We start from the raw sequence: 24,209 nt of genomic DNA, 5'->3' as shown, positions 1-24,209 counted from the left end.
TTTGATTGCAGCTTGCTAATTTATTCACTAATGTCTTTGGGGTTGCTTGTGTTAAAAATTCATTTATAACAAGCTAGGAGCATATGATATCTATTCTCCAACTTGCGGGGGAGTGTTAATGGATATTTTGGCCGTTAAGCATTCTTAGAGCGTACTAGCGTTATGTTAGCATGAATTAGTAAGGGCATTGTGGTCATTGGTATGTACTTGATACATATTATAAATAGAGGGAGAAACCTATCGTGGTGACAATTAAGTCTTCCATTTTACTCAGCACTTCAACAAAACCTATATAGTATCTACCTCTAATGTTGTCTAGGTGAAATGACCAGTGATAAGAGGAATATCCTGAGCCAATAGTCTTGCATAAATAAATCAAATCTCCCCATAGTGCTACAGACCCTAGAGACCCCAATCTATCCCTAGAATTACATATAACATTACAAACCCCCAGCGACCCATCACAAACTACACACACTCTCCAAAAACAGAGTCTTGCAGAGAGGAATAATTTGGACCATAAATACATATAAACCACCAGTTCAAGGAACCTTTAAATCGAGCAAAATCAACAGGGAAAAAAAAAACCACAGTAAACTAATATGAGGCATGTTAGGGTGTGGGATTGGATTCTTGAGGGTAAGTCCCTACATTTTCATCTTATTAGGTCCAATATGTCTTTCCTACTTCATCGACATATGTGGAACACAAAGTCCCTTCTAATATCAAAGCATTTGCTTGCCTGGCAGCCCATGGTAGAATTAACACTAACAATTTGCTGCTCAGTGGGAGGCCTTCAAAGACATTGTCTCCAAATTTTTGTGTTAGATTACCACTTTTACCTAAAAAATTATGTTGTTAGGTTGTCAACAAACAATGCATACCAAGCTTTAACATTTACCTGCATGCGCAGCCTGATTGCATCTGGAGAGATAAAGAAACGATAAATAACACCCATTACAAGGGGGTTAGATCTTTTTAAACCACCACGTAATAAACATGGGCAACAAGGCTAGAGCCTAGGACCTCCTGACAACCAAAGCTCTGATACCATGATACCTCAATACTTCACCTAAAAGCTTAAGCTGATAGGTTGTGGACCAACAAAGTATATCAAGCTTTAACAGTTTGTTTCCTGTGTTTTAACAGTTTTAAGACTCTCTCATCCATTTCTACAATGTCCATTTTCCTAGGGAATGTGGATATATTGGTTTGGTTATTTCGTGAGGATTGGGTTTGCCTGAAGATGGTGGACGAGCTATTGGATATTTCTTTCACTGGATTTTCAAATAGGAAGGATATTCTTCTTTTGATTGTAAACTTTTGTCAGCTGATGAGCAACAATCTGCCGCAACTGTTGATCTCCTTCCTGTCTTTATTTTTCGGTCATGATGAACCTACTGTAAACCTCCTTTGCTGCATATGACTCCATTGCATCAGAAGAAATGTACGTTCTCTCCTCGGACTGCAGAATTGATCCTCAACCAAGTTGTCACTGTCAAAGGTCTCCATGAAGAGTTGTTTATAGAAGCCAACATTGAGTTTGGCCTCTGCCACCCAGGTAAAACAAGCCCGTCCATTTGACTGGACTGAAATTATGTTATTATGACCCAAATTATGTTGTTATGTGCTTCAGTCTCATTAGACTTTAAAAACTTGAACCAGTCTTTTAGGCCTCATGATTGAACCAAACCTTAGCAAAACAAAGCATGTTTTCCGTTCACATTTAAATTAGGATCTGTGGTAGGTGTGGGCCCAAAATTTCTGCTGTATCCTTGGTTGTATTATTTCCATCCCTGTCACCCAAATTCTGTCATGGTCAGTGATATGGAGACTTTTAACCTTTAAAAATCTGTAGCTTTATTGCCTTCATATTTTATCCCCTGCAGTGTAACCTCTACCCACATTCAGCAACCACATTTCATGATTGTAACTACATTATTTTGCCCGATTGCATTACCCCTAGGCTGCGTTTCATACGAGTTGCGACCTGCCATGCCTCCTTTCAATTCATAGCCTTGTTCTGACTAACCGAATCCCCTCTACAATCTGCAAAAATATCTCAATCTTGAAGCCTCCTTGCCATCTGGAATGTACAGCATCTGGATTGTACTTCTGTGTGGTATCCTCTCCAGTGACAAGAACCATCCATAGCCACTAATTCTCAAGCAATACAACAAAAGATGATTAGATGCCCTATACATTTCCATCCAAGCATTGGCCATGTTCATATAATAACAAATTCATCTGCATTTCTACCCATCGCCTCTCATCAATTGTTAAATCTACAAAGTAGGCCGTCTAATCACTTGTTTCTGTTGTGATCAGGTATCTACTCCTTCCAATATGAGAAATTGATTCTTGTTCTCTTATCATCCAGTTGGTAGATTAACAAAATCCTAAGCATAGCTCTTTTGTTTCTCTTTCCTCTGTTAATTGAATAGCATATTTTGACATTTCCTGATTGTCACTGAAGATGCCATAAACATCCAGCCAAATTAGAGCTGGCAAATAAAGTGAGAGCACAAGCAAGATACAGCCCAAGCTCTGGTAAGAAGAACAGATGGTAAGAAGAACAGGACCGGTGTGTGCGTGAGCACATTTTAATAGGTAGTAATTGAAATTTCATTATTGATCATGGTTTTAATATTGATTATGGTCATTACAGTTCTAAATAAGACAAGGAGAGAAAATGGAAGCAATATGATAACAGAATCTAGGTGAAAAGATTGAAGTTGGGATTAGGATAAATTGACACGAATAATCCAATGTTCATCATTTTACAAATATTATACATTCAAGTACACAGCCATATATCAGAAAGGGTGTAAAAGGAATTAGCTTGCAGTTTAATGTAAATCATGCAGATGAAGTGACAGACAACATGAGCATGCAACACATAGATTCAGGTGTTCTTACCAGTTTCATATGTACAATAGGAGAATGTTGGACAAGGAATTGAAAAAGCAGTATTCGAAGGTAAGTAAATGTTTCTGATGTCAGCTACACAGTTAAAAAGAATAATTGAAGCACAAGCACACAAAAGCAGTGTGGAAAGAAGCATGCCAATCTTTTGTTCCACACCTTAGAAATCAAGAACTATTACCTTCATAACAGTCCCCAGTATTGCTTCAGTATAATCAACACTAATCTTTGAATAGAGATTGAGACCCACCCTCCAAATTCCACGTTCTTCATTAACATGAAGAATTATAAAGAGATCACCAGCTAGGCCACTGCATTACAATTTATTCTAACTTGTTGAAGACATTCTTGCAGGATTTAGGTTTGTCACATAGTCACACCATAAAGCAATGAGCATTAGAAAAACAAACAAACGAAATAAAAAAACCAATTACAATAAACAGAAATGTAGGGCTTATTTGCAGAAAACATTTTCCATTTTCCATTCTTAGTTTTTCAACGAATTTTCTACTATTCACTTTTTTAAGATGCACACTGAAAAGGTAGAAAATAGGGAGTTTGTTTAATTTTGCAAAATATTTTTCCCTTTTTTTATTTTTAGATTTCAAAATAATTACAAAAGAGACAACTTGTTTTCCAATTTCCAAAAATTATATAAAGTAGTATATGAGATCATGGATTTTGAGGCTTGGATTTGGATTTATGTGGATTTAGAAGAAACCTCGTATAATTTTATACTATTTTGCCATAATCCTCACAAATCAAAGTCAAAGATTTGAATTCAATGTTGAAAAATGTAGAGAAAACTAAAAAATAATAGAAAGACGTTGGAAACATTGACAAATGTAGAGAAAACTAGAAAATAATAAAAAGATGTTTTCCAACTTCTTTGTATAAATTTAGAAAACTAGAAGACAAGGTGGCATTATTGCAATTATTTGAAAAATTAGAAATGGAAAATAAAACTATATTTACTAGAAAATAGTGTAAAAACCTTCAGTTGTTGTTCATTTTTTTCAGGCAAATGTTGTAAAACTAAAAAATTAACTTTTTCGCAATTCTTTGGAAAACTAAATTGGAAAATGAAAACCATTTTCCATAAATAAATGGGCCCGTAATTTTTGCAAAGCTGGAAAATAGAAAAAGAGAAGCGGTAAATTTTGACACAAAAAAATAAAATAACGGAATAACAGTATGGTCTCGGGTTTTCCCAATTGTATAAAACAAGATGCCTATAAAAGTGCAAGATATTCAAGAGCAGGATATGACGGAATCATGGCCTTAAATTTCCACAAAAACTGTCAAAATTTCCATTGAAATCTCCACTTTCTTTCACCCTTGGAATTGAAATGGAAGTCGATTTCATTTTCACACAATTCCCATTGAAATTACAATGAATCGTTAGAAATTTATCAAGATCTCAAAACTTTGGTGAAACTTGTCGAAATTTTTGCTATAGAATGAAATTTTCTTGGGATTCAAATGTGAGATTTAGATGCAAAGTAAAATTTCTCTCTTAATTTCCTTTTCTTTTTTTTTATTGAAACAAAAGATTATTACAAGGGCCTTTGAAATTATATGAAAAATTGAACTTACAACAACAACATTTTATTTAACCATTCATGTCTAAATTATCTTTATTCGTATAATAAATAATATTTAACTAGTTTATGATTTCTTAACCGTATATGTTTGATTATTATATTTCAAATATGTTTAATACACATATTATATTGCAATTATTGCACCTCATACACAACATAGATGTATTTAATTTAAATATATTAGTCATAAAAATTACATTACTATATCTACTAACCATTTCCAAAGTTTCATAAAATAATTCCATGCTTCACTACTAATTTCCATCATTTTTTCAAATTGAAACCGAAATTTCCATCAAAATTTCTGTAAGTTTTCAGCTTCAAAATTTTAGTTGAAATTGAAATTTAAGATCTTGGATGAAATGGCCATAGAAGAGAAGGAAACACCCAAATGAGAAAAAGAATATTAAAGATGCCAAGAAAATAGCATATATATTGTGGCAGATACGGTGTTATCGCAAAACAGCCACCTTTACATCCCAAGAACCCAAATCTTGTGGATTTCAACTCGAACACATGTAGAAATGTGAACATATTTCCTCAAACTTGGCTAAATTAACATTTCTCTTGTGACTTTCAAAGATTTAATAGATCCCTTTCACCTATAACAGGACATATTAAACTAAATTTTGAGAAATTTGACCTATGGGATATGACTAATCTGAATTTTGATGGATCTAACCCGAATAATGGATTATCTGAAATACGTATTCTTTTTCAAAATTATATGAGCATGCCTTTAGCCAAAAAAAAATAGGTAGATATTGAAGATGCAAAAAACAATAAATGTGTTCAAGAAGGAAATGCACATTTCTCAAAAAATAAGGAATGCAATCACAAGTTTTTTGAATTTGAAATAGAAATGTCTACATAAGTAGCAAGGTAAGGATATCCATAAGAGCTAGACATGTCTATATACCCGAGAGGCTAATAAAGCTGCCAATTGCTTAGCAAACTCAACTCGTAATACTAAAGAAAAAGATGAATTGATTTTCCCATGAAGGCGAGGAAAGTTGCGCATAAAACTAGCATGAGATTTTATTCTTTATTAACCCGATCAAAAAGGGAAGGTAATGTAGATGTAAACAATATCTACAAAGACTAAACCATCATTGACAAATAAAGATTCAAATGGTATTTAAAGGCAGGCAATGGTGAACAGCTGCTTGAACCTGAGGAAGCAAATTATCAGGATGATAATATAAGAATATCAAAACATACTACATATACATAAAGAGAGAGAGGGAGGGAGACAAAAGGGAGGGAAATGTCCAAATTAAAGATAAGGATGACACAGCCTGGATAAGAAAGTTTAAGTGCACATTTATTCTGGCCCAAAAATGCAATCATCTTCTCAACACCAAACGTACAATGGGCCAAAGTGCCTTGAACCAGATACAAACTATGTGTACACACACACACATACCTGGGTGAGCTAATCTGGAGTTTAGTTCTTCAAGCAGGCTCAACCAACACAATGTGTACAACTAGAAACACTCATTTGGTCCAACAAAACCAGCTTATTTATTGTTTCTAAATCCAAAGCCCAAAATATTCAAAGGATGAGAGCTTCATTTTCACTTCGCTCTGTTTTTAATTCTTACATTCCCTTTTATAGGATTGCTCCCCATCACCAGACTCTTAAGCTGTTGTATAACGATATAATGCAAATCAAAAAGTATATGCACCACAAGAAAACCAAACTGTAACCCTTAGCAAAGCTTCACGTATCCAAATTCATCAATTTAGAAAAAGGTTTATAACAGTAAGGTGACAATGCAAACTAATTATGCTTGGACTGCACACCTTTTCTTATCAAAACTCCCCTCTCCTTGAACTTGCATTGTGGCTCCATCATCCACACCAGGTGGAATAACCACTTTAATAGATCGCTTTAGCTGTACTTTACGTTGACCACTGCACCTTCGACAATGATCCGTTATTATTTTGCCATCACCACCACACTTTGAGCAAGTAGATACCTATAGATTACACAAAACAACTATAAAGGACATTTGAGAAAAGGAAATCCATGCATGCCATACACATATTACAGAAAGGGAGATCTACAGACACACATAAACATTGGACAGAGAGGAAAAGATACGAAAATATTTAAGATATAGCAAACATGCCAGTGCATACAGTTATATTTTGGCTCAAATTGGAAAATTTTTGTTAGAAGGATTCTTTATTCACTGTAGATAAAAAGGACAGTGTCAAGTACCAGAAAACAGCATTTCAAAACTTGAATAAGGTAAATGATGATCAATCCAAAAGTGGAATTAAATCATGAAGTATATAGAATAAAAATTTCATGCCAATTGCTCCACAACCACAAAGATATACTACGCATAAAAATTACTAGACCAGCATAAAATGACAGAACTCAGAAGGATAAACATTTTTTTTTTTCAGCAAGGATAAAATTATATTGGCAAGGCATCAAGGGGATGCCAACTCATGGTTCATCAACCACTCTGTAGAGTGTCGCAAACATCAAGGATTACATTATGATCATTAACAATTTACCCACTAAGCCAGATGAAGACAGCAGAAGTCCACTGGCCTTTGCAAGTCTGAAGTGGAGCAGTTGTATCTTTGAAGGCTATCTTATTTCTTTCTTTCCAAGCACACGAAAAGATGCAAGAGGGATAAGGTTCAAAGCCTTTCGCTACTCCTTGGTATCTCAGATACCTTTCCAAGCACAAATCTCCCCTCCAACTGAATTTGCTGTAACCCACCACTGTTCAGTCAAGGATAGACCAAATTCCACAAGTTCCTAGTCCAGGGGCAGTGGAGAAGAATGTGTTTTGACTCATTCTGCATCAGCCATACAAAGAAAACACTTATGTGTGACTGTAAGCCCTCTTATCTGCAGATTGTAAAGGGTTAAAATATTTGTTGCAATTTGTTCCCATCAATGAGAGCTTCTTGTAGAAATATTTAACAGTGAAAACATCATTTTTTGTTCAAAGCCCATTTTGGTTCGTTGGGGATGTTTCGGTAACAGAATTTATAAAGAATTCTATAGAAGTTAGACAGTGCATGAAGTTCCCAATCTACCACATTCCTAGTAAAAGGAATATTCGATAAAATTCCCTGATCAGTGATTTGGAGATGATGACTGATAAGGGCTCACAAGCCAAGTTGTAGATGAAGGAAAGATGGCTCTAAGATTATTGTTCTCACGCCACACATCATGCCAGAAGTAAACATCGGCCCTATTTCCCACTTGAAATGTCACAAATTGGAAAAAAATCATCCCATCCTTTCCTAATGAGTTCCCAAACTCCCACTCCATAGGGTCCCCTTCCATTCTGTGTTGTCCAATCATTATGCTCAAGCCCATATTTAGAAACAATAATATCCCACTAAAAGTCTTCTTTCTCCTTCATGAACTTCCGTAACCATGCACATTGCAATTTTTTATAGCTTGGAGGACTTATGCTTCATCAAAGGGTCTCTCAAGCCACCACACAGTGAAAGAACTAAGAGATCTAAAATTGATGCTATCCACTATAGGTCTCCAAGTTTCAGGTTTAGTGTAAAAGTCTTTATAAAAATCACAAATACCTTTCCTAAAATCCTTTTTCCCTAGTTAAGGTGATTCCCCCAATTTCAATGTTGGATAAGGTGTTACTTCTACAATGAACGTTTAATGTCCAATGAAAGAATTTTGTATTACAATTCCCCTCCTTGAGCCATAAAGCCAAGATATTTCTTCAAGATTAATAACCTCATTCAATTCCTTCTTAAGAATAGCTCTTCTGGCTCTCTATTCATCATCAAGACCCTGGATTATCTACTCCTTATCAACCTCTTTAATGCCATTAAGGATAACAGTCTTCTTCACTTGGACAATCCCAAAGGTGTTTCTATTCCATATCTTTAGCATTTCTTTTATTCCTTTCAACTTTGAGACAAGCACAAAACCAGCCTTCCTTGTTACCAAAATAGAGGACCACCTTTCACTAACTACCTAAAACCACCATGCTTTAACCACACATTCTCAAAGCGAAAGGGGGTTGGCCCTCATTTTACTCCCCCAATGTTAAGGTTGACGAGGAAGTGATCTAAGGTGACAAGGAAGTGATCTAAGATGGGCCTAGGAAGTAGATTCTGAATCACGCAAGGAAAGTGACGTTCCAACTTAACTGAAATTAGAAACCTATGGATCCATGAAAAGGAAGGCAGCTCCCTGGAGTTAGATCAAGTGAAGTGCCACCAATAAGAGGGAAATCAATATGGGCATCCATGCTGATAAAGTCAAGGAATTATCTCATGCTACTGATCACAAGGTTGGCCCCACTTCTTTCACGCGGATACACAATCATATTGAAATCACTTCCAATAATCCAAGGAGCATCCCATATACTCTTAATCTCGAAGAACTCATTCCAAAAAAGAGATCCGGAGGGTCTTTCACCTGGGTTGTAAACTCTTGTGAAAATCCACTAAAAGTTATCTTTTTCACAACCAGGAAACTAAGGAGGAGTTGATGAAGTGGTCCAACAATTACACAACACTAGGCTTCCACAAGATAAGAAAACCGCTTAAGCTACCTACTGCCCCAAGGGATTTCCAATCACAAGCGTCTTGACCCCAAAGGTCATTGATCAAGAGCTGCTTAACCATCTCCACCTTATCTTTTTGCAAGCACACCACATCAATCCTCCAATCCTTAAGGAAGGACTTAATTACACTCCTCTTGGAATTGTCACTAAGACTGCTCCGTTCCAGGAAATGATTCTCCTTAACATGATTTAACACAAGGGATCCAACTACTTCATGCCTCTGACATTTCTAAGAATCCTCTTGTTTTTCCATAGTTCACTGTGCATTCCAAGCACTTTAATTCCCTATTGATATCCAACTTTCTAATACTGCCCAATGATTTTTTAAGATTCCCATCTCCTCTCTTCTCTTTCATTCAATGTCCTCAAACAATTGTGAGGCTTTGCCCTCAAACCCCTCGAAGGAAACGCCTATAGTTTTTCTTGCCGAATTCAACTTATGAAGAACCCAAACAGATACCTGATTCTTGAAGTGAGTGTTGTTCGAGTCCAAGTCATTTGAAGTATCAAAGTTGGGTCTATCAATCAAATCTTCAAAGTTGGAATTGACACACAAAGTGTCATGGCCACAACTAGGGGCTAGAACAAGGGCTAGCCTTTCAAAATCAGTTTGAAATTTAGGCATTCCTGCTCATTTTGAGTTGCAGCTGCCTATGAAGGGGAGGTCATGAAAGGAGACAGCCTTCCCAAAGTGGAAAAACTCTTTGGCAGCTTTAGAAGGACCATCATGTAGCTTAAAGGGAGAAAAGATTTGGGTTTGCACTTTGAGTAGTCAAGTGAGATTGCAAGGCTGAAAAAAATCCCTATATTTGTAGCTCCAAGGCCCAAGTCAAGGCCCACTCCAACATACTCAAACAAGACAATGGCTTTAGGCCTGCCTTTATCCTGTTTACGAAAAACCAAAGAGTCATCTGCAGCACTGCTCTTCTACCCCACAACACTCACAAAGTTCACATGAGATTACTCGTTTTCCCCACCACCTGTGAGTTAGGTGTCAAGCCACCCCTCAACAATAGACCCAAAGGCATACTGTAGAGGGCAAAGGCACAAGGGAGCTGAAATGTTGAGGAATGCATTCATATCCACTAAGGAGGTCGTAGGCTTCTTCTCCACCTGCTGAACGACTGAAGATTTTGAACCTTTCTTTATAAGAGGAAAAAGACGGCTGCCCAGCTCAGTTGACAAGGAGGAGATCCTCATACATCCCTTGGATTCATACCCCTCCAGAAATGCAAAGGTTCGCCAACCACCACTACTGGTCTCCATAAGGACAAGGTAGTTCCCAAACTTATTTGAGTTTAGCTACAAAGTGAGGGTTCTACCCTTGTTCCTTATTCGATGAAACCAAGAATTTGCCTGGGGTATGGATTTTTTCAAAGCCTAGAATTCCTACCAAGATTCAAGAAACCATCTGAACTCTCCCATCTCTAGGAAGGTGGAGATCCTTCTTCCCCTGGGGTATTCCATGATTCTAAGGAAATTAGAATTCCATCTTCTAAGACTAGGTTAAAGAACTTCCTTTCAACCACCACCACAGTACGCTTCCCATCCCTCGAAATCCTGTCATGGCAGTTAGCGAAAAATATAACCAAGCCTTCAAGAGAGTGTAAGGTCCACGAGATAAAAAAGCCTTCTAGCAAACGACTAGAGGCCAAATTCGAATTGGAGGAGCTTGCAGTCATCAAAAAGCAAAGTTTGCAAAACAAAGAAGCTTGCAAACTAGAAGAAAGCTTGCAAACCAAAAGAACAAAGAGTAGTTTGCAAACCAATCACAAAGTTGATAAGTGGGAAGCTAGCGAGCACCAAAAAACAAAGAGAAAGGTCAAGAAAACAATTAGAGCGGAAGGCCTAGTGTGTGACGAACAACAATGAAGATAAGTCTAAGGAGATAAGAAGAAGAAGAAGGTTCAGCCTGGAGAAATATGGGGAGCAGATTCAAACTCAGGCTTGCAAAAGAGGACAAGAAGAGGATTGCTCAAGCGAGAGGGGAGGAGAGGCCGAATGGGGTATTCTGTTTAGGTAGAAACCCAAGAAGAGAATCTCCATTGTTGCCAACGAAGGGAGACAACAAAGGAAGTAGCAAGGGTTGTCGGAGAAGAGGTTCTTCTTCGAGCAACATCACATAGGCAATATTCGTAAGGATAAATATTAACAAGGAATAAAGAAGGAAGTGACTTGAACTTGTAGGAAATAAAACCAGCGGAGATCTAAAGAAACCACCGAATAACGTGATGAATGATTCAGTGGTGGTTGTCGTCAAACTCAAGATCTTAAGTTACCAATGAGACTTGGTGGGAAGTTATTGAAAGTCTGTGACCACAAAAGGAATTCCAAATTAGGGTTTTATCACTTCATGTGAAAAAATTGGAATTAGAAGCCCACTGACTTAAAAATTTAGAGGTGAGAGTACCCTATAAAAATTAAGCCTTTTTCTCTGCTAGTAGTAACTTAAAATGAACATCAACATCAATAAGAGATATATGACAATTTTTTAATCTGTAGGGTATATCAATAGCATATTGCAAAGCAAGCAAGGCAATAAAGTACATTTGTAGGGCCATAGTTAAACAATTTAGTAAGTGTTGTAATTGGGTAAGGAGTAATTGGAAATTGGCAGGGACAAAATAGCAAAAGAAGGGTGAGAGGGCATTCATCATCATCATCAATAACAATAATGTTAAGGTGATATGCTTAATTTAGGGCTTCAAAACAAGGGTGAAATGATGACAAATGCTTGAGTTTAGGGCTTCAATATTCATTTTTCTTTTCCAATTTTTTTTTGAATAATAAAATAAGGTATATTAGATTGAGAAAGAGAAGTTACAGGGGACAAGAAGTCCACCTAAAAAAAACTGAAACAGAAACAAAACAAAAATAATAATAAAATGAAAATTTAAAAATTAAAAATTAAAAATTAAAAATTAAAAATTAAAATAAAGAATAACCGAAAGTACTCCTAATCAAGAAAACCCCTTTCAATCCCTTTCCATAATAATTCATCAAGCACTTTAAATTTGCAAGCTCCCTCTAAACCTACTTCGCCTCGCACTTACCCCCACCAAAGTGCACTTCAATTTCACCAAAATCACACATTTTTAAATTCAATTTATCCATTATATCTTGGGCTTCTAAGTCCTTTCTAGGAATCACCTCCACTGGTATAGGTAAAATTCCATCATTGCACTGCAGTTTATTATCCGACCCATCGTTCTCAAAAATAAGAACCCCCTCTAATCCTTCCATCGGGAAGGAATGTACATATGATAGATCCCCGAGAACAACATAGGAATCATAAACATAACCATATTGTTCCCAAATCTCATCCAACAGAAAACCGCCACCACATTCAAACTCGCTAATGTCATTACTATCATTATCTGAAAAATCTCCCCATTTCTTAGCCTCCTTTACTTTGCTAACTCTATCAATTGCTATATCCTTCATATTAGCAAGTGTATCTTCCACAATGCTCAACTCCCCTTTAGAATCTCTCCTTTAGAATCTCTCCTTATAATCTTTGGCTTTATCTCACTGGAATGCTTTCTTTCTGCTTCATATAATTTCTTCATTTCTGCACCCATCATTGCAGCCTTTCAACAAGCATACACCTTAGGACCCTTAGATTTTTCAGAATTAAATCCTGAAACACCAGATTTCCTACCCAATCCAGCTTCTTCTTTTTTATTAAACCTGTCTACACCAGCCTTAAATCCCTCTGCAAATCCAGAATCAATGACCAATCTGACACTTCTATTATTATCAACACTTTCTTCACAAACAGATTTCAAAACCAAATTAAAATCATCCTGATTACACTCTGAATGTTGACCCATTCCATGCTTATTTTGGAGAGCTAGAGAAAGATTTTGTATTTCATTAACATCTTGCCATATGCCCACCTCTCCCATATGTAAATTTTGGCTAGGAAAATGGGCTTGTTCAGAAATAGGGCCACGCAAGGGAATGGCCTGAAAACCCATATCCTTGCCCTTGACCTTTTTAGGTACGAGGCCTATCTGTGAAAGCCCCTGTTTTTAAGAGACTTCTTTTGAATCCAGAGAAAGACCCAAAACATTCTTGTCAAAACATTGGGTCTATTCTATTAAATCATTAAAAGAGAAGCCCCACCGTTGTCACAAACTTGGCCCGAACCCAGGATGAGTACAAAACGACCAGGCCCAGACTTCATACTCTCATCGTCCCCTTTCACGGCCCTAGCCACCTCTGCAAGATTAGCAGCAACCACCAGAACCCTGGTTCCCTGGACCTTATGGACATTCACCTCCGACCAAGCAGCGTCGTAATCTGGTAACGGCACCCCCAATTCCTTCAATCACAGATCAGCCCCGCAACTAAGACACAATTTTTCTGATTGTGGACTATTTGAGCAGCCTACGCCTATCTTTCTTTCCATCACCACCATACTCCACAATCAGGCTACTGAAGTGCTCACAATGCCTGCTCCTTCAAAAATGTGTCAAATCTCCTTTGCAAATTTGCAGAACTCATTCGCGAAGCTTCACCTTCTAATTCCTTTTACACCTCCAGGAATGAACACCAAAAAATTCTTATTTTCCCCCCTAAGCCCTATTTCCAAAAATTTCCCCAGCCTTGTCCACCGAATTGCCATCCATCAATGGAAGTTTCACTTGCTAACGCTTCTGAAGCCCCTTTCCAACTGAACGAAAGCATATAAACCATCAATGAGCCAGGAAACTGCCTCCTTCGTGAATTTAACCCACCAATTTCGAGAAACTTTAATCTCAAACACGCACGGTAAAGGGGTCTCCTCCCTCCTTATCCAATCTCAGACGGAAGCATTTTCCTTCAATCTGCAACGAATGCTCTAACATCGCCTCCTGCTAACACAGCCATGTATGTGTTCGAGCGAGGGTGAGAGAGTTGTTATGCAAGAGAAAAAGAGACCCATCCTTCAAAGGCTCAAGGAGGATTAAAGCCTTCCATGAAGTAACGTCCAGCTATGGAGGCTGCACCGCTGCAATGTCCGGTGATGGCTAGGGTTCGAAGATTTTTTTTTCCAATTTTTTTCCCATCAAAATTTGAGGTACAGTACAGAATTCATCAAAATTTTAAAAATTTCCGTTGAAATTTACCGAAACACCAAAATTTCAGTTGAATTTTTTCAAAAATGAATTTTAAAGTGATTTTCCATTCAATACCCTTCAAAATTCGAAATTTTGGCTTTCTGGTTGAAATTATGATGTTTTGGAGGAAATTTAATCCCGTGATCGGCAAGAAGCCCTCCTCTCTATCCATTGCAAACTTCGCAGCAGCAGGAAACCCTCTTCTCTCTCTTGTCACAAGCTGCCTAGCAGAACAAAGCCCTTTTCTCTCTCATCACAAGCTTTGCAGCAACAGGAAGCTTTCTCTCCCTCTCTCTCATCACAGGCTTGTCACAAAAAGCCGCTTTCCTCTCTATATGACAGGTTTTGCAGCAGCCATGAATATTTTCATACAATTTTGAAATTTCTGAATATTTTCGTATGATTTTTGTTTGAAAAATTGTTAAACAAATATGTGTAGCCATTTTTGGGGATTTGGATCCCAAACCTCATTCATCCAGGATGCTATTCAGTATAGAGTATAGACCCATGAATCAGTACATGAAACGTGGGTCGCAGACTCAGTAACTACGTTTTCCACCACGAGGACTTATTTATATCAAATAACCCTACGTTGGTTCAGGGAATGTCTATTCCTTGGAATAGTTGCAATTAGTTATACATAAAATTATGTTGATATCATAAAACAATGTGAAACCTTTTATGAGTCCATAACAAGGAATAGATAAGGAATAACTATTCCAAAATTTCAAAATGAGAATGTATATTGCTTTCTTATTACATATTGAATGAAATAATAAGGAACATAAAAGGAATAGCTATTCCCTACATTTTTTCACTATATTTCATCCTATTCCAAGGAATAGCTATTTTATGAACCAAATGAGCACTAAGAGTACTACACAAAGATTAACATACTGCAAGGTCTTGTCTATAACACAACTCAAGTGATTTTGGTTACTGTCTTGCCCCAGCCTGTGCGCAGTGTCTAAATTGATGACACTATTGGAACACTCTAGCTCATTTGATTTGATTCGATCGCTTATTATATTACTTTAACAGAAAATCTTGATTAAGAACACATTTTTTTTGTTCTTGTACAGTTTGGAGCAATGTTTTAAAAGGCAAGGGGCAAGGTGAGGCATTTTAACCCTTAAGAGGAGAGGTGTAAGCCTTAAGAGGTTGGAATGTAAGCCATTTGAGAATTTTATTTTAAGATTAAAAAAAATGTAAATAAACTACATATATTTTAAAAATTAAGAAAAAATTAAGAAAAGCACACATATAATGTAAATAAAATTAAACATACTTTGCAAACAACTTGTTGGCCACTGAAAATCTGCTAACATGAATTCATGACGTAAATCATGACAAGAGATAGCTATACTATTAGAAAGTTCAAATTATTTTCATGATCTAAGATACAACTCAGTTATTTTATAAAGGTTTAGGTTCAAGTTCAAGAGTTTTAGAAATCAACTCATATTATGCCATTCATTTATAAAAACATGTAGTCAAAATTTTCTAGCCAAACCTAACTTGAGGTCACAACCCAAAATGCGTAGGCCTTAGTGTGTAATGCGTTAGCCTTTTTGGAACTTGGTATTTTAGGTTGAGCCTCTAGGCATTTTAGGCATGCCTTGCCTTGAGGAGAGCCTCGATTAAGCCTTCTAAAACATTGGTTTGGAGTGTTTCCAAGACTTGGTTCATTTGGTCCTTTCTCTTTCATTGATTTTTTTTGTTTGTTGAATTCTTTTATTTAAAATTTTGACCAAGGAATTTGTTTCTAGACTTCTTGTTGAATTTTCTCTTCAGATAAAAAAGAAGGTATATTAGATTGGGAAAGAGAAGTTACAACCTAATGGAACAAGAAGTCCACCCGAAAAAATTTAAAGAAAAAAAAAACAAAAAAAGCAAAATTAAAAATAAAATTTTTTTTAAATTAAAAATTTAAATTTAAAAATAAAAAAATAAACAAAAAATACAATTAATAGAGGAAACCCCTTCTCAATTCCTTTTCGTCATAATTCACGGAGGACTTTAAATTTGCTAACTCCCTCTGACACTTCTTCACTTGTATTTACCCCCATCAAAGTGCACTTCAATTCCTCCAGCATCATACATTTTTAAATCTTTTTTATCAATAATATCTCAAACTTCTAAATCCTTCATAGATATCACCTCCACTGTTATAGGTAGGATCCATCCTTGCACTGCAGTTTATTATCCAACCCACTGTTTTCAAAATTAAAGACCCCCTCCAATCCTTCTAGAGGGGGTGGATGTACATATGAAAAGTCCCCTAGTACATGACAAGAGTCAGAAACATATCCATCTTGTTCCTGAATCTCATCCAACAGGAAACCCCTATCACAATCAAAATCACTAATGTCATCCTATCATTATCTAAAAGATCTCCCATTTCTTAACCTCCTTTCCATTGCTAACTCCATCAATAGCTATATCCTTCATCTTAGCTTGTTTATCTTCCACGATACTCAACTCTCCTTCAAAGTCTCTCCTTAAAATCTTTGGCCCTATCTCACCAGAAAGCTCTCCTCTTCTTGTAATTTACTCATTTCAGCACCATCAAAGCAGCCTTCCTACAGGCGTACACCTCAGGAACCTTAGATTTTTCAGATTTAAAACCTCAGACATCAGGTTCCCTAGCTCCTACCCAAACCAGCTTCTTCCTGTTGACTTATTTTATTTAAAATTTTGACCAAGATTAAAAAGCCTTGATTCATTTGTTCTGCTCAAGTTTGGAATGTTCTACAAAAGAAAAGTTAAAACAATATACTATATAAGGAGAATAAAATGTCTTCCAAAAAAACAGCAAAGGAAGAAGTTAAACAATTAAAAAAGAGCTGCCCTCCAATAAATTTAAAGGGCAGGCAGCGATAACCCAAGAAAGGCCCAAACAAATGAGCTCAAAAAGAGGCAAGAAACACAATTCCATCCCACAACAATCAAGGGGAAGAAATGCGATCCTTGAAAATTCTTGAATTCCTCTATATCCAAAAGGTCACAAGGTAGCAAAAACCATGCATTTCTACAAGGCCTTTCCCTTTTTGGTTTTGTTGAAACCCAATGCCTTGCAAGAAATCCTCCATGACATGAGCCATCCAATCTTCTCCAAAACAAGAGAAGAGAGCACTCCAAAGAAAATTTGCCACCTAATAATGAAAGAGGAGATGTGCATTTATTTCGTCGCATTCTTAGCACATGGAGCACATATCAAGGTTGAGAACCTAATAGGGTCTTCTTCACTGTAACAAGTCATGCATATTAAGCCAATTAAAGGACACAGTCCAAATCTTGAAAGGTACCTTCCAAGTGATGCGGGAAAATGATCGAAAAAATGGTCAGCGAAGGGACTTTGTAAGATATGAAGGAAAAATGATTTAGTAGTAAAGAGACCTAAAGAATCCCCCTCCAATACTCTCTCATCGTCTTTATTTGACAAAAGAAAGGAATTTAGTACATAGATCAAAAATGTGGAGAGTTCATCAACTTTTCTTGCATTATGATTCCAAAGAAAAAAAAAATCTAAAGAGAGAGAACCCCTTCAAAATAAAAGAAAGAGCTGATAGCTCTTTGTGAAAAATGGAAATATTAAAAAGATGGGGCACCATCATATCCAGTAATCTCTCACCAGCCCATATATCCTCCCAATTCTAAACCTATTGCCGTTGCCCACATTGAACCAAGGAATAGGAAAGGAAAGGCAAACAATCTAGGAGACAAACTTACAAAGGCTTGCATAAGAGACAATAAGTCTTACTCTATTGTCCCACCCATATACCCCATAGTTACTATTTATTACCTTGTGTTGAAAGGAATTAACCTTTTAAGGGAACCTCCACAACTATTTTCCAATTAAAGAAATGTTTCTAAAAACCACATATTCAAGGCCTATCCCCCCTTCCAATTTGAGTACATTAACTATCTCCTAGCTAACTAGGAGATCTCTCTTATTCTCCCCACACCCAGACCAAAGTCATGCGTCAGCCTCTCAAGAGCCCTGGCGACACTCATCAGAACTCTAAAAGGAGATGACAAATAAATGGGCAAGTTGAATAGGGAAGCACTAATGAGAGTAATACAACCTCCTACCCACCCTCTCAAGCACAAGAACACAAAGGTCATAGAATTAGAGTTGCCTCCAAGAGGAAGTCCAAGATAGGAGTGCTGCCAATCACATGCAACTGACCAAAACCTTAAATGTCCCCAAATCCCTAACTACTCATATTAGTGCCCACACACTACTCTTGGACAAGTTGATTTCTAATACCAAAATGCTTTCAAAATTTTCAGCAAGGTGATAACTTTTCGAAATTTTGCAACATCATCCTCAAGAAACAAAATTGTGTAATACACCTCTACCTCCTCCCTCCCTAATAATCTTCAAATCACACCCCCCCACTTTACACATGCAAAAACATCTTGCTCAAAACATCCACGACCATAGTGAGCAGGATCCCCTTGACTAAAACCCCTTGAAACCCTAAACCACTCCCTTATCTAACTCCACAATCCACTTATCTTCATTCTTCATTTCTTGTTTGGCCCACCACCATCCTTGATTTTACCCTTTAGTAGGCTTCCAACAACCTTCTCAATACTTCTGCTTCACTCTTTCCTTCCCTTACCATGTTTCCCACAAGCCTAATTATCTTGAACTACATTCCTCCTTGAACATCACTTGAGAACTGATATACAGCCCCTGCTTATTTTGCTGCAGTCAAGACAACACCCCTTCTGTTTAGAGTATATTGGATTTCTCACCTCTGTTGTCCCATTAATGGTCTCCCAAAAATTTTTCCAGCTCTTAGTCTCCTTTCTAGAATGCAAAACAATTCACTTGCCTCTTTAACTGGTGTCTTTTCGAAAGGCAAGAATCTTCCAAAAGCATTTGCTCTCAATTCGACCAAGACAACATGGTCAGGGGACCTAAACATTTTTAACCAAGGATTCAAGGCTTCCAATAATGAAAAAATTCGCAGATCCTTAGCCAACCATCATCTTTCATCATGATTCCTATCCTTAATGCCGAAGTTCCTTCCATTATCATTAAAAATGAACAATTTCTTATTAATAATGACTTGCTTATCTGACGGCAAGGAGAAAAGTGCACTGCAAAGGTAGGAGCACAAGTGAAGGGAGAGAGAAGGATAAAGTGAAAAAGTGAAAAAGTGAAAAACTAGGTTAATTCTATGTAAAAATTGAAAAGGTTGAATAAGAGAGGAAATTAAGTCAAAGAGGGAAATTAGAGATTTTTTTATTTTTTTGGAGTTTAGATACAAGGGTAATAATCATGGTTAAGTAACAACAGGATTGGTTCAACATGAGGATGAAGAGCTGGGCTTCGTAATGGAATGGTTTGACAATGTAGAATTTCATATAGCATCCCTCACCGGAGAATCGTCATCATTTTCCCATCATCAAACAATTGTCATCGTAGAGAGGGAGAAAAGATAGAGAGATTGGTTCAAAAGAGTCCGTAACATCAAATCATTTTTTTCAATGAATAAAAGAATGAATACAAAAAAAAAATATCATTTAGAGGATAGTAAAAATGCTACAAAAAAGATGAACTATCATCATACACAAAAAAGATGGTATAATTGGTGTATTGCTGCCGATCATTTATCCACTAGAATGAAGAGATTGAGCTAAGGGTGGTTGAAATGGAGTATTTCTACATTCTAGAAAAAACTTTAAGAACAAAGGGAAACTTTCTATGATGGCTGCTAGACTCACACCGATATATGGATAAAAATGTCAGGAATGAAGGAAAAGCATCATCATAGAATAAGTGTAGGTAAAAGAATGTTGAAATTGGTAAGTGGTAATACAAGAAAGTATAGAATAAGAAATAACCGAATTCCCAAGCGGATGGGGAAAGCATCTTTTTATTTATATTCTATTAAAGGAAGAAAGGAGAACAAGATATCTTTTCAAACAAAAATAAAACCAAACAATAAGAAGTAATTGCAACATAATTCTATTAAAGTAATGCCACCGAATCCCATTGCAAGTCTTCCAAAGGAACATGATGAAAGAGTCCATTGCTAAGCGCCAAAGGGATGCAAGGAACACCACTCTACTCCAAAGTATGATAATGGAAGTGGGTATAGCTATAAAGATTCTAGCATTTCTTTCCAACCAAATATTTCAATAAAAATATCATTTAACAAGAGTAGCCTCTATTAATTGGTTATTTTAGTCATTTTAGCATTATTAATATGTGCTACATTTATGTTAGTAAGCATAAGTTATTAGGCAATTATGGCCATTGTTATGTACTTGATATATATTATAAATGGGGGGAGAGACCTATCCTTGTGATTAGATCTTCCAATTTACCCAACACTTCAACATGGTATCAGAGCAACATTTGACTTAAACCCTAAGTGCATAAACACCACAAAACCAAACCCTAAACCTAATCATCCTATGCAAACCTGCTAGTATAGGAGGATCAATTGCACCATTAGAAATTAGAAGCAAGCCCAAGAACCATCGGAAAACACAATAATCACTAGAAAAATTCATAGAGCTTGTTGCCCTTTTAAAATCTCTAGAACCCCTTCAAATTTTGTAAATCCAAACCCATAACTAGCCACGAAACCTTCTGATCTATAAAATTTTCAAATTTCATTTCAAGGGTAGCCACACATGCTAGCGTGTGACAAGTTCTTCTAGTCTTCTTTTGCTCTAATTTCCTCCAAAACATCTTAAATCCTTCGATAGATCATAATATAAAGTTGTTAGTCATGTATTTGTTCAAAGATCCAACCTTTTTCAATCATTCACTCATGGCACTCAATTAATGGTTGTTTGCCACCATTACAATCATCAGTTAATCTATTGGGTATGTGGCAGTGTTCACGTGTTAGTTTCTTGGGGCTATGGTAGTGTTATGTTAGTTTGTTTGTGACTCGTTCATATCATTTTAGTTGTTCGCCTTGTTTGTGGTTGTTCGAGTTGTTCTGGCTGTTAACCTCATTCATTATTGGTTTTTTTTGTGAGTCTTGAGACGGAGTCCATGAATCCCAAAAGCATGTTCCCTTCATTGCCACAAATAACAATCGAAAAGTTGGATGGAAATAATTATGTGCAAGGCTGTCAAGATCTACTAGACACATTTAGGAAAACATGAACATTCATTCCAATCCGAACCATTTGATAACAAAGAAAGAAGCATGGATTCAGGAAAATGTATTGATTGCCTCCCTATGGTGGAACTCAATGGAAACCAAAATTGCACAGATGTGTATGCACCTAGATGTATGCAAGGAGATTTGGGATTATGCCAAGCTATAATATTCTAGTAACATTACACGTATGTACGATACATCCCTGGAGTACTTATAATTATGACAAGTAGATAGGAGTGTCAAGAAGTACTTGCAGAGATGAAGCACATCAATGAAGAACTCAAAATTTTGCAACACATACCCACCAATGTTCATGAGATGGAAAAGCAGACGGAGCAAATGACAGTTCTTTGTGTCCTAACTGGTTTGAAATCCAAGTTTAAGGCAGTTCGCTCCCAAATCCTTGGTAGTTCAGAGCTTCCATCATTTGCTTTCGTGCTTCCTCCAACACACATTCATCAACCCTTGCACTGGGTGTTTCAACCTTGGCTCTAAGAAGACTACTTTCTTTACACGAGGTGATTCTAGTTTTCAACCACACAATTGCAAAAGTTTTCGAGTGGTTCAAGTGGTCATGGAGGGGATGGACGTGATATAGGTACCCTCACAAGTGCACTAATTCTGCATGAGGTCATACAATTCTGCAGCGTTGGGATCTTCACGGGAAATCGCCATGCATCACCAATGCAGCCACCACAAATTCCACACTTTTAGGCTTGAGCTGAGGGCAGCAGACCTTAACATTGTCAAAGGAAGAGTATTCCAAGTTTAAACAGTATCAAGCATCCCAATAAGTTTCTTTTCACATTGCATTTTTTAGCTCTAGTAACCCCACAGCTTCTTTGTTGTCTAGTTGTTCTCGCACTAGTCCTTCGATTAGAGATTCTGCTATTAGGGTTAGAAAAATCGAAAAACCAAACCGAACCAAACTAAACCGAAAAATCAGTTAACCATTTTTTTTATTTGGTTTCAGTTCAAAAATGTTTCAATTTTTTTGGTTAATGGTTCGATTTTAGTTCGGCCCATGCAATAGCCATGGTTAACCAAACCAAACCGATATAATATAAATATATAAAAATATATATTATGTAATTATTATAATTTAAATAAAAGTTTTATTTTTTAATGACAATTTAAAACTTGGGTTAGTTACTTTTATGCTATTTTTTTAAGAATTAGAACTTGGATTATGGACTTTTTTATGTTTAATTCATGGGTGGATGTTTTTAAGCTTATATAGGGTGCTAATTTAAAATTTATGAATTCAAGACTTATTGGTGTTTGAATTTTAAAAAACAAGTTGATTATAAAAAAGGGCAGCCCAATGCACAAAGGTCCCGGGTATGCAAGGTCCGTGGAAGGGGCCGACCACAATGAGTGTATAGTATGCAGTCTTACCTTACATTTTTGCAAGAAACTGTTTCCACACCTCGAACCCGTGACCTCCAGGTCACACAACAACAACCTTACCGTTGCACCTAAGCCCGATGCACACAAGTTGATTACAATGGAATAAAAATGTCAATTTGTAGTGACTTAAAAATTTTAAATTGAATCCAACAGTTCGATTCAGCTAACCATTTGATATTGGCCTAGAAAACAATTAACATTTAAAAATGGTTTTGTTAGGATCTGCATTTTTTGGCAAACCAAAGTTTTGGTTCGGTTACAAATTGAAGTGAATGGTTCAGTTAACCGAACCATGCCCAATCCTAATAGGTAAACTAATTTCTTTTCCAATCTCCAATATTCTCAAAGCTTACCCTATGTTACTATTATTGATGGGTCCACTACTGTCATTCGGGGAATAAGGACAGTAAATCGCACTCTCGCTTCTCTTTCCTTTGTTTCTATATTCCCAATTTCCCCTTCAATCTCAAGTTAATTAGCAAGATTATAAAAATCCATGAATTATTTAGTCAAATTTTTACCTGATTCTACTCTCATTTAGGATTTAAAGATGAGGAAACAATTGGTGGAGGACGTGAAGCCAATGGAGCTTACGACTTTGAGTCATTATCTCCTTCTATCTCATGCACTACCACTAAATCACTTCAAATTCATTGTCGCATTGGTCATCCTTCATTAGAAAAGTTAAAACAAACTAGTTCCCAATTTGAATTTTGTGTCTATTCTTAAGAGCAACTCTTGTCAATTGGAGAAAACCATCATATTACATTTGCTTCCTGAGCCAATAAACGGGCAACAATCCTTTTCTTTTAGTCTATTCTAATGTTTGGGGTCCTAGTTGGGTTATGTCTAAGTTGGGTTTCCGATATTTTACAACTTTTGTTGATGATTCAAGGATGAATTAGTTTTATTTAATAAAAATTAATTTCATATCCTTTTGTGCCTTATGTTCTAAAATAAAAACTCAATCTTATTTGCTTATTGAATATTTCGTAGTGATAATGCTAAGAAGTGCTTTAGTACCCAATTCTCTCCTTATATGTTATTAGTCATCCTATGTACATATACCACCAAAATGAGGTTGCAGAGAGGAAAAATAAGCATATACTTAAAGTCACTCATACTTTATCAATTGATGCTCCTTATGTCATGCTCACTGCTTGCTCTTTTATCCGCATTCTCTGTCATCGGAGTAATGCGTGATAATCAAGCTACCATTCATATTGCCTCCAACCTAGTCTTCCATGAGTGAACAAAACACATTGAAGTTGATGATCACTTTGTTCAAAAGAAACTTGTGCAGAAGCTCATTACAACCACTTATGAGAAATCTGAGTTCCAACTTGCTAGCTTATTCACTAAAGCCTTGGGAATGCTCATGTTAAATTCATTTGTAACAAGCTATGAGCATATGATACATTATGCTCCATCTTGAGGGGGAGTGTT

General features: G+C 36.6%; 1 protein-coding gene across 3 annotated transcripts in view; it reads right to left on the bottom strand.

Moving 5' to 3' along the window:
* The window catches only part of LOC131146802 (uncharacterized), a 90,932-nt gene that overhangs the window by 44,067 nt on the left and 22,656 nt on the right, over window positions 1–24,209 (bottom strand). For all 3 annotated transcript variants that reach the window (XR_009134456.1, XM_058096595.1, XM_058096596.1), the window contains exons 6-7: window positions 6,336–6,511; window positions 3,107–3,236 (exon numbers count right to left, since the gene is read on the bottom strand). Coding sequence is in view for 2 of the 3 variants with exons in the window: in XM_058096595.1 (XP_057952578.1) it covers window positions 3,107–3,236; window positions 6,336–6,511 (306 nt within the window). In the remaining variant the exon portion in view is untranslated. The remainder of the gene's footprint in view (window positions 1–3,106; window positions 3,237–6,335; window positions 6,512–24,209) is intronic.

This window comes from Malania oleifera, chromosome 13 (genome assembly GCF_029873635.1).
Source record: "Malania oleifera isolate guangnan ecotype guangnan chromosome 13, ASM2987363v1, whole genome shotgun sequence".
NCBI classification, from domain to species: Eukaryota; Viridiplantae; Streptophyta; class Magnoliopsida; order Santalales; family Ximeniaceae; genus Malania; species Malania oleifera.
This window is presented reverse-complemented; position numbering and strand designations above follow the sequence as displayed.